Source organism: Sceloporus occidentalis, unplaced genomic scaffold (assembly GCF_023333645.1).
Source record: "Sceloporus occidentalis isolate IW3139 unplaced genomic scaffold, rSceOcc1.0.p SCAF_41, whole genome shotgun sequence".
Classification (NCBI taxonomy): Eukaryota; Metazoa; Chordata; class Lepidosauria; order Squamata; family Phrynosomatidae; genus Sceloporus; species Sceloporus occidentalis.
In genome coordinates, this window is record NW_028317021.1 from 3,517,286 (window position 1) to 3,529,290 (window position 12,005).

Genomic DNA, 12,005 nt, shown 5'->3' on the forward strand with positions numbered 1-12,005 from the left:
GGTATTTTGGTTTAAGTTCTGTAAGTTCTACCCAGTGCAGCCAGTAGTAAAGCGTTGTGGGAGGTCTGCTCCAAAACATCTGAATAGGTCAATTTCTCTAGTCTCTGATATAAATCTAACATACATTCTGAAAATGGGACTCTTAAAGGCATAAAGCAGGGGATGCAGAACATGTGGTCTTCTAGATATTGCTAGACTCAATCCCATGGTTCTTTACCATTGGCTCTGCTGGCTTGGGCTGGTCAGAGTTGCAGTCCAATGACATCCAAAGAGGCACATATTCCCTATGACTAGAATAAAGGATCAAATAGAAAAACCATACAAATCTCAGGATTGTAGCACTTACCTGTTATATCTGTCATTGTCCTGATGCCATCTGGGCACAGCCTTACTAGCTTGGTAGGGCCTGCCCGAGCTTTGACTCTACTGGCATGGTCTTCAAGAGCCCAGGGTCATTTCCATACAATTATACGGTGACATATTAAGACTTTGTGGTGATGTGAGTACAGTGTTGTATGTGTCTGTATATGTGCATGGTGTGCTGTGTGTGTATATACAGATATAGCACACCCATAGGTGCACACACACATACTGGTAGCTGGGCATGACATTCCATGGATCAAACCAGCTGTGTTCTAGTTCACAAAACCTTTAGCCATGATAAATCCATTTGTCTTTTAGATACCAGAAGACTCTTTGTTGTTTTGACAGACAGAAGGCTCCGCCTTCCACTGGAGTCATTTGCCAAAGTCTTGGTCTGATTTGGAGATGTTTTGACATGTTTATCACGAAAAGACATCTTCTGCAGCAGCCCTGATTAGCATTTAGATTTGTTATCGTCTGCATAACCACAATTCACACCCTAGAAGACGAGAATTAAATTTGAGTTGTTAACATAATTACAGGGTTTCCATCTCATACATACTGTTCCATAATGTAAGTCTCTGCAAAGGAATAATTTCAGGGTGACAGTTATCTTTGCATAGTATTCCCTTAACTTTCTAGACCCATAAGTCAAGAGTGCACAAACTTGTTGGCCTCAAGGGCTGCATCCAGCGTTGGGTGTGGAGTCAGGGGCTGTGTGTACATGTTCACACACACACAAGCACATACTTTTTTGGAATAAACCCCAAATTAGTTGCACAGACCATTTTATTTCCCCAGTTAATAAGCTGTTTACCTCAAGCTTCAGGGCAAGCATGGATAAAGGGCAACTCCCATGCAAAAAAAAAAAAATGTTGGAAGAAAAATCCATCATCCAGGCATGGTGGCCTTTACATAAAATGGGTCCCTGCCCTCCATCAAAATCAGGAGTGGACATCTGGGTACCTCCAGTTTCCATTATTGATTTATTTTTGTTCCATTTATGTTTCATTGATACAGTGTGATGAGAAAAACCAACAATGGAAGCCATCAGTAATACAGTTAGCATGACTAAAGAGAGCGGTCATCTGCATTCATAGATATTTAAGTCCATCTCGACAGCCATGTTGCATTGCACAGTTTGATGCTTCTGCTACTGTGCTGCATGTAGTTTGTTGCTTACCATGTCAGTGGTTCATGTCTCTTTTGTAATGTTAATTGTGTTACAGATGATTATCAGTGTTTGTTCATTTTTCTCATTACACTCTGTCAATAGAGCATGGATGCAACAACTGCTGTTGTCATTGCTCCTTGGAACGTAATTAATGCAGATACTGTATGGAAGGGAGTGTATTTTCTTTGCTTCCCGCTTTCATCTAAAACTATGTTTAGCAATATGCAAAGGGATTTTTGTAGCACCTTTGAGACCTGGGCCCTGTCTCCACTCGCCAAAAGTGAAATGCCCTTGGAGTATTTTGGGAAAGAGAGCTGAAAATCTGCAGCAAAAAGTGAGTTATTGAAATGCAGGTTAGGGGGAGGAAACCCCAAATCGGGTGTCATGAAGACAGTCTGCACCTAATTCGGGGTTTTGGCCCTATGTCATGTAAGCAGATGCAGCAAGTCCAGGGGGAGTTTAGGATCATTTGTAGACAAGCCCTAACTGTGAGAAAGAAGTAGGAGCATAAGGTTTTGTAAACTTGGTTTACTTCCTCAGATGCATCCATCAGATGTTTAGCAATGCCACTCTTTAGACTAGAGCAAGAAAGGACCATGCTGACTTTCTGCAAATGGTTTCTTTCTTTTTTTCTTTCTTTCTTTCTTTCTTTCTTTCTTTCTTTCTTTCTTTCTTTCTCATTATCCCACCTTTCTTCAAATAAGATGGAAGGAATCATACATGGCTCTTTCCGCAGCTTTATCCTCACCACAATCCTGTGAGATAGATCAGGCTGCAAGGGAGTGACTTGCACAGGGTTATCCAGTGAGTTATACTTCAGTGGGAACTTGAACCAAGATCTCCCATCTAGTCCATCACTACAGTCCGCTACACCACTGGCTCTTTTATACAGAGGAATAAATGTTGATTCTGGACTGTGTTGCTATCGCATGCGTTCTCCCATATACCTGCATTCTGCCTCTTTTCCATAGTCATCTGCAGTGAAAGAACAAACCCCAACACAAGTATTTGCATTTCAACAATACCTTTGTAAGTGCAGTTTCTCTCAAAAGGCGCAGCTTTTAAATGTGTTTTGACCCCTTTTTGAGTCAAGAAAAGCATCAGAAAGTGTGAAAACCAGCAGATAGCTAAGGTCCAGTCTGCACATTAGTCCATGATGTTGTGGATCAAATCAATCTATCTTGGAATCTGCCAGAAGCAAACTCTTCAGGCATCCTTGGTTTCTTAAGAGAGTTTCATTTCCAAGCATTTCCTCTAGTTTTTCTTCCGCTCCTGAGGAAGAGCTTGAAATGCCCAAGGTGCCTGATCCTCCAATGAACAATTTGAGGATATGTTGTTGTTCTGTGAATCAGAAGGAAACTATTTCCAGACAGATACAATCTGTGGTTTCCACTGATTGTGGCAGCATTTCCCTCTCTGGTTTCTTTGCAAGTCATATCTGTGTAATGATGATTTCCTGTGGGTTTATGCATTCAGAACATCAGAAGAGCCATGCTGGATTGCATCTGAGGCATATGTAGTTTAGCATTCTGTTCCCACAGTGATCAACCAGACACCCATGGAAAACACCAAAGCAGAACATGAGAGCAATAGCACCCTTCTGTACACGTTCCCCAGCAATTTCCTGATACAGGGAAAAATATATAGCCATCAGGAATAGTAGCCATTCATACTTTCCCACAAATTCAGAGAAGATGCCAGCCACAGATGCTGGCGAAACGTCAGGAATAAACTCTTCCAGAAATAGGCCACATAGCCTGAAAAAAACCCATAAAAAAACTATGGAACCGTGAAAGCCTTTGACTTGGGGGTCACTTTTCCACAGGTGGGTAGAGCCAAAGGCAAAAGGCTGGAACCTGAAATGCCATTGTGTTACTTTTGTTAACAAAGCTGTTCAACGTTTTGCAGTGGTGAAAACCCAGTATAAAGGCTGAAGTAGTGATAAGGACAGGTTACCTACCTTTAACTGTGTTTCTTCGAGTGGTCATCTGCGAATTCACACAAATGGGTTTATTCTACGCCTGTGCAGCAATCTCTGGAAACTTCTAGAATCTCTAGGCAGAATGCAATGTATCTTTCTGCAACTTTTTGCCGGTAACTCTGCCCATCCCTATATAAGCCCCCTTGCGGCCTGCTGCTCTCCAGTTCCGAATGAGCCGCAAACAGCGCGGCAACAAGCGTTGGTAATAGCAGGACACTGATGGGAAGGATGGGCGGGTTTGTGTGAATTCGCAGATGACCACTCGAAGAAACACAGTTATAGGTAGGTAACCTGTCCTTCTTCTTCGTGGTCTCTGCGAATCACACAAATGGGTTTAGACTAGCAAGCTAAAGTCAGTGGAGGAGGGAGCATCACCTGTTAAATATCAGTTCAATATGATAATCAATCAATAAACAATTTGAAATCAAGAACTGTTGTGTTTATTATACCGAAATAAACTTTAATGAATGGCAGAAAGTAACACTGCCCTCCCAAAGGCCGCCTCATTTCTGGCCCTGGCATCCAGCCTGTAATGTCTAATGAAAGTCAATGGTTGGGACCAAAAAGCAGCCTTGCGCACATCCTCCAGGGGGACCCCAGTCAAAAAGGCGGAGGATGCTGCTACCGCCCTAGTTGCATGAGCTCGAACCCGGCACGGTATGGGTTTGCCAGCCAGTTCATAACAGAGGTGGATAGTGTTGACCACCCATTTTGAAAAACGTTGAGCTGATACCAGCAACCCCTTTTTATTCTCAGAATAACAGACAAAAAGTCTTTCAGAATGCCGTGTTGATGATGTTCTGTCCACATAAAATGCCAGCGCCCTACAGATGTCCAAGGCATGGATCTGGCGTTCAGAGTCCGTGGTCGGGTTCGGGCTAAAGTCGGCAAAACAATGTATTGGTTCATGTGGAAAGCAGACACCACCTTAGGCAAAAACGTAATGTCTGTACGGAGGACTACCTTGTCTTTATGGAAACGCAGAAAGGACTGGTCAACCCTAAGGGCACAAAGCTCACCGGCCCGGCGAGCCGAAGTGATGGCCACCAAGAAGGCTGTTTTCCAGGTGAGAAGCCTCAAGTCCGTGGTAGCCATGAGTTCAAAGGGCTTAGAGAGTAAACAGGACAAAACGGTGTCCAAGTTCCATGCCGGTGATGGAACAGAGGCCGGTGGGTGAAGACTGTTGAATCCCTTGAGGAATCGCCGTATGAGAGAGTCTCTAAACAAGGAAGGCTTGTCCCGAAAGAAATAGCGGGACGAAATAGCCGACAGGTAGCATTTTATGGAACTAAGAGAGAGACCTGTCTCAGCCCGAGTCATAAGAAATTCCAAGACTAGTGAGACGGACACACGGGATGATGGGATATCTTGGGTCCGTAGAAAAGCGAGGAACTTGTCCCACTTGTAACTGTAGGATCTCTGAGTGGAGGGCTTTTGTGCTGCCCGTAATACCTCTTGGACATTGGGTGGGAGTGCCTTCAGAATTGGATCCTCCATGCCACCAATGGGAGAGAGTGGATCTCGGGGTGGTGAACTTGTCCATTTGTGTATTGAGAGGAGGTCGGGTCGGTGTTCCAACCGGAGGTGATCGTGGGCCAACCTCAGCAGGGGGGCGAACCAAGGCTGTCTGGGCCACCACGGCGTCACCAAGATCGCATCCGAGCGATCGGTTATTATTTTTGAGAAGACCCTGGTGATGAGTGGGAAGGGGGGAAGGTGTAAAGAAGGCCGACGTCCCATTGAAACTGAAAGGCATCGCCTTTCGAACCCGATTGTCGAGTCCGTGAGCAAAACATCGGCGTGTGGGCATTGGCGCGGGAAGCAAAAAGGTCCAAGTGCGGAGTTCCCCATCGTGCAAAGAGGCTTTTCACTACGTCCTGGTGCAGCCTCCATTCGTGGCAAGTGGAGGGTGACCTGCTGAGATGATCTGCTAGATGGTTCTGGTCTCCGGGAAGGTGAATACACTGGAGCAGTATCCTGTGGTTTATACACCAATCCCAAACTCGGAGAGGAGGGTGTCCGATTTGGTGCCCCCTTGTTTGTTTAAATAGTACATGACGGTGGTGTTCTCCGTGAGGAGCAACACGACCTTGTGAGAAAGCACAGTTTGGAAAGCCCTGAGGGCTTTTTCGACAGCTAGCATCTCCAAGACGTTGATGTGAAGGTCGGATTCTGCGGGCGTCCACTTGTCTTTTATTGTAAGATCTAAGGTGTGGGCGCCCCATCCCTGAAGGGAGGCATCCGTAGTCAGGGACAGATCCGGTTGAGACGGGAGGAATAGCATCCCTCGGCATACGTTGTCGGATTGGAGCCACCAACGTAACGATCTCTGTACCATCCTCGGGATGGTGAGCATCTTGGAGGGGGAGTCTTGGATGGGATCGAACACGGAGAGGAACCAGGATTGAAGAGGCCTGAGGCGCAGTCTTGCCCATGGAGTGACGGAGGTGGTGGAAGCCAGATGTCCCATCGCGATTTGGACCAAATGAGCGCGCATGCGCCTTTGGCGGATGCAAGGATGCAGTGCAGTGCATAGGGCCTGGAACCTTTTTCTGGGGAGGTAAGCTTTTAGCGCTACCGAGTCCAGAGTGGTACCGATGAAGTCTATGCGTTTGGTCGGGGTCAGGTTTGACTTTTCGAAGTTGACCTGAAGGCCCAGAGCGTGGAGGAGGGATAGAGAAAAACGGATGTCTTGAAGAAGAATATCCTTGGACGGTACCGTGAAGAGCCAGTCGTCTAGGTATGGGAAGACTGTTATCCCCCTCTGGCACAGGTAGGCTACGACGGGTGCCATGCATTTGGTGAAGACTCTCGGAGCTGTGGAAAGGCCAAAGGGAAGGACTCTGTACTGATAGACCTGCGTCCTGATGGCGAATGCGAGGAACCTGCGATGGTCCTCTCGTATGGAAATGTGGAAATGTCTTTCAAATGTGGAAATGTCTTTCAAATCCAGTGTCACAAACCAGGAATTCTCCTGTAGGAGTGGCAAAACAGAGGCAAGGGTTATCATCTGGAAACGCTTGCACACAATAAAACAATTCAAGGCTCGAAGGTCCATTATTGGTCTGAGGCCTGAGTCCCTTTTGGGAATGGTAAAGTATCTGGAGAAAAAGCATCGTCGGACCCGAGAAGGGTGAACGAGTTTGATGGTGCCCTTGGTTAACAGAGAGCGCACTTCGTCGAGAAGGGTGTCCGAGGGAATGGTGGAAATAAGAGTCCCAGTTGGCGGGAGCTCACAACACTCAAGAGCATAGCCCCTACGGATGATGTTGAGTACCCATGAGTCATTGGTGATAGACGCCCAGATGTTGAAAAGGGGCATTAACCTATTTTGGAAAGTTGGAACGATGAGGTGCGCAGGAAGGCTTCAGAACTTCCTCCTGCCCCGGGCATCCTTTTTCTTATACCCTTGCTGGTATCTGGGTTGGGAAGATTGGCGCCTGTCAGAATGAACAGCAGGTGATTGGGGTGCCCTGTTCTGGGGGCCCTTGTCCTGATTATAGTAAAGCCGTTCCTGTTGGTGGTAGCGGTATTGGGAAGAGGGATACCAAGGCCGCTGGGAAGAATACCTCTGCCGTGGGGTCTTAGAGGAGGTAGCTGACATACCGTGCTTTCTGGCCGCGGTCTTTATACGGTAACGAAAGCTAAGCTTCTCGTCGGTGTCCTTGTTGAAGAAGCCCGAGTTGTCAAAGGGCATATCTTCAATGGCTGCCTTGGCTTGAGGGGTGAGCTCTGACGACCGCAGCCATGCATAGCGGCGGAGCGCTATGGACCCACAGAGTACCTTGGATGCACAATCAGTCGAATGCCTGGCGGAGATGATTTGTTGTCCTGCCATAAGGTGTATCTCATTGCGCAAGGCAATCATCATCCGTCTCCTGTCGTCCGGGAGCTCGTTGATGGTGGGGTCCATCTTTTCTATCAGGAACTGAATGTATGGGCCCATACAAGCAGCGTAATTGGAGATCTTCATGTCCAAGGCTGCTGAAGCATAAAACTTCTTTGCTAGTCCATCCAACTTCTTGCTGTCCTTGTCGACGGGCGATGAAGATGGTCTCGGAGCAAAGGAAGTCTGCGCACCCTCCACAATGGCCAAATTTGGTTTCGGGTGGTTGGAGAGCCAAGAAGGGGCTGACGGGGTGACCCTGTACAGATTCTCAATCTTCCGTGAGGTAGATGAGATCGTGGCCGGAGTATCCCAAGACCGCTTGGCTATCTTCTCCAACGATGGGAGGTAGGCAAGGGCTGGAGGAGCTGGCGCCGAACCGTGGATCCTTCTCTCCACCGGGTCCAGGGCGTCATCATCGGGATGGGCCACTTCCAATTTGAGGACGTCCGCCATCCTAATAATATGATCCCTGAAGGCCCTCACGTCATCCGTGGGGGATGGTGCCGCCGACCCGACCGGAGTGAAGGAAGAGTCTGCATCCGACCGCGGAGACATCGAGCGGGATGGGGAAGGCGAGTGGATCCGAGACCGGGATCGGGACCGAGAACGGCTCGAGACCCGAGGCATCGGAGACCTGTTTCTGCCAATGCCATAGTCTGTATCAACTGGCTGGACTGGAATGGCGCGGGTCCTCGTGGGTTCAGGGATGTTGCGCCAAAGATGCGAGGGCACCACTGGAAGAAGGTACTGACTGGACCGGTGGTCGTAAACGAGATCCGAGTACAAGTCGAACAGGTCCTGGTCAGGAGGTCCCTTGTCAAGGAGGTCATAGGCTGTGGCTGCGTCTGCCTCTGCCCCTAAGGCACCTCTGTCCTTACCAACGGTTCGGGCACGATGTTTGTCCCGGGGAGTAGCGGGACCGGGATCTTGGCCTCTGCCTAGGGGAGAGCGGTGCATCCGAGTCCGGAATTTCTCCCTCGGACTCTGAGGAGTGATCCAGATCCACTATCTGTAGTTCCTGGTCGGCTGGCACAGAGAGGTGGCTCGACAATATGATCCTCGGTTCAAGTGGTACCGGGATGGAGGTCGGTACAGACGGGACGGGAGTCGCTGTAGACACCTCCTGAGGAGGCTGAGTGGTCGGTGACCTCGACACTGGTGGAGGTACTGAGACCGTGCTCGGGGGTCCCTTGTGACGGGTCTTAGCAGGCGGCAAAGCTGAGCGGGCCCGTTTCGTGTTCCGGACGGGACGGGAAGCTTTGGAGGCCTTGTGCTTGTCTCCTTGCTTCTTTTTACGGATGGAGGCTCTGTCCTCTCCCTCTCCAGAGGCCACCGAAGCGGATGGCTGGCTAAGAACTTTGTCGTATAGCGCAGCCTTGAGGGTCCGGTCCCTATTTTTAAGGGCCTGCGTGGACATGGCCTTGCAGTGGGGACAAGCCCCTGGGATGTGTGTCTCCCCCAGACAGAGAACACACTTGTCATGGCCATCGGCCATGGGGATTTTCACCCCGCAGTTGGCACATCTCTTGAAAGAAGCCATTTGAAAAAGAAGCTGTCCGTTACCGATTCCGAAGTCAAGCCGTTGAGACAATTGAGAGAGGAATGGTCAAGCCGATGTCCGAAATCCAAAGAATGGTCAAGAAAGCCGTTTTATCAAGCCAGAGATTCAAACAGAGCGAGTCTAACAAGAGCGAAGTTCCTTGAGCTGCTTAGCGCAGCGGAATGAAGGAACTGGAGAGCAGCGGGCCGCTAGGGGGCTTATATAGGGATGGACAGAGTTACCGCCAAAAAGTTGCAGAAAGATACATTGCATTCTGCCTAGAGATTCTAGAAGTTTCCGGAGATTGCTGCGCAGGCGTAGAATTAACCCATTTGTGTGATTCGCAGAGACCACGAAGAAGAAAGGTATGGTTCTCTAACTCATCTCTTTCGATGGAGGAACTGAGAGTTCTTTGTCATTTGTCAGCTAACCTGCTTCTGTTCTGAGGTCCACCTTCTTGGGTTCCCAACTCATGATCACTGGTATAGTCCAAACAGGCAGATTTAGCATCAACACTCCACTTATGCACTCCTGGAATCTCGGGATTTTTACATGGGAACATGAGTGGGTAGCTTAATAATCTTTTGGGCCATTTTATTATTTATTATTATACATATGTACACTCCCCTTAGGGAGAAATGTAGACTTTTCGTCATCTGGCACATAGCTTATCACTATTGCTACATCTCATGTGAAGTATTGCACACCTCACATCTTATTGCTTCACAAAGGTTTTACACGTAAGGAATCATATACATCTTACACATTACTGGGACATTCTAACCTGTATTCCTTCTGTGAAGAAAATACACAGTTATTGCAGTAGTACATTGCGGCATCTGTTATACATATAACAGGTGTTGATCTTTTCTAGATAAGAATTACACCATCACTATAGCTCATTTTATTGATAATTAGAGAGGAGGTTCTCTTTTTACCAGCATTTTATGGGTATTTCCCAACCAGAAAGACCATTATCATCATAGGAGCTGTCAGAGACAGCTATAGAGGCACTGTAACAGTTTGGTTTTCACATCTCAGGGGCTGGTTTTTATATTATTTCCAGCCTCTATCTATCCAATCAGAGACAGATCTAACTTCCATTAATGTCAACAGTTGTCTTCCTCCCTAATGGAAAGTGAGATTTATATGATGCCATTTGAGGGACCGACCTGCAAGTGTCACTATCTAGTTAGTTTGCTGCCAACATACGCTTGCATCAGACTGCGTCGGCCATCAGATATAGGTAACCCTATTGTAACAGTGCCATGTGCCTTTTTGGTTGTTTTGCTGTACACTGGTTGGCTGTTTAATATTTCTCCATTGGACTATTTTCTCCTTATCAATTTGCTTTATGTTAGGTAGCTTCATGCCTGGAACTTGCTGTAAACTTGTACTCTTAATATTATCTTATCTGCTATACAAACATTCTACTTTTTACTCTAGACTTCCTTAGTTCTTTAATATTCAGGCTTTAGGGGCTTAAATTTTGGGAAAATATGTATCAAATTAGTGCTTGGGTTATAACAGTACTAGCAAACAATGGTGTCATGGGAGAAAAGATCATTGCCATCAGGAGGACCAGATTCTGCCCATGGAGGGATGGATTCAGTACCAGGGCGTGAGGTTTCCCACGCCATTACACAGAAATTCCCAGGTTTATCCGTTGTCATCTCAAGGGCTGCATCCGCACTGCAGAAATAATCTCGTTTGACACCACTTGAACTGCCATGACTCAATGCATTGGGAACTGTAGTTCTGTGAGACATTTCGTCTTCTTTGTCAAAGAGGTCTGGTGCAAACTACACATCCCAGGTTTCCATGGGATGGAACCATGGCAATTCAAGTGGTGTCAAACGGGTTATTTCTGCAGGACAGATGCAGCCAAGATTTTAAAATCTAGCATGTGATGGGGAAAAAAGTTTTATTTAGTATGCCTCTGCCAGTCAGAGTGGGAAAGAATGAGTTGGTTCACAATGGTTTCATGACTTCATGTGTTCCCCATGCCTCCAAAATGAGAATTAGTGCAACCTGTATGAAACGCATGAAAGTGCAAAGGGTTATTATTATTATATGCCTGTCATCCCTTGAACATCTAATAAATAAATTTAAAATTAAAAAAAAATCCAGATCCATGTTGACATGCAGATAGAAATCTAGATCAGCTTCCCTTTTCTCAATGACCAGGAAGTGGGCTGTTCAGTTTGGAGAAGCAGATGGCTAGGTATATGGAGGTGGGGTTTACATAGGTGTTTGGTTGATATGGATCTCCATGGAGGATCTGCAATGGAAATGAGTTATGGCAAGAAGGGAAGGGAACTGATGTTGATACATGATGAATAATATTCTAAATTTTAAAAGCCAGGGCCGTGACCAAAAAATCTGCCTGTGGGAGTTAGCTGAAGGAAGAGACACTGTTGTGGACTCTATTTCTACGGAGAATGTTGGATTCTGCAAATGTTCACTCCTGGAGGTGGCAGAGAAACGGTGGCTACTGGCCACACCATGGAAAGGCCTAGAAGAGGTAGGTGATCCCTTCTGATTTGTTCCTGTGCAGAGGCACCATTAGACATGCTCTGGTTTCACCTGTTTTCATCGACTTTCCTTACGCAGTTGTGCCATATTGTGTTGTGCTAGCTGTAGAGGTCTGGAAGTTGCAGTCCCAGCACATCTGGAGGCCACAGCTTGGGAAGGAGTGGTTTGAATGGTCTAAAACAGCTCTTTCAGAAACTGGTGGGTTCCAGATGTTTTAGACTGCAGCTCCCAGTATTCTTGACCTTTGGCCACGCAGGTTGGGAAAGGCTGGCCTCAGATATGAAGTGAATATTAAACTATATCAAGTAACATCTTGAAAGAGGATAGAGTTACTTGTGTCAGCCGATTAGATTTGCAGAGAATGTGATGGTGCAGAACTTGGAAACGTTACTTTTTTTAACAGCAGCAACCAGAATCCTCACCCATCCATGGTCGTTGGGGACCTTGGAGTCAAAGTCTAAACAAGGAACATTTCCAAGCTGCAGTATAATGCTAATGGAATTGTCCAACTCAGATTCGAAAT

The 12,005-nt window shown here is 46.9% G+C and overlaps 1 protein-coding gene across 4 annotated transcripts in view; it reads left to right on the forward strand.

The window, feature by feature from the left end:
• GNB1L (G protein subunit beta 1 like) overlaps positions 1-12,005 on the forward strand; it is a 77,356-nt gene that overhangs the window by 40,099 nt on the left and 25,252 nt on the right. For all 4 annotated transcript variants that reach the window (XM_089489956.1, XM_089489955.1, XM_089489957.1 and 1 more), the window contains one exon: positions 11,309-11,471. In XM_089489956.1, coding sequence (XP_089346082.1) covers positions 11,309-11,471 — 163 coding nt within the window. The remainder of the gene's footprint in view (positions 1-11,308; positions 11,472-12,005) is intronic.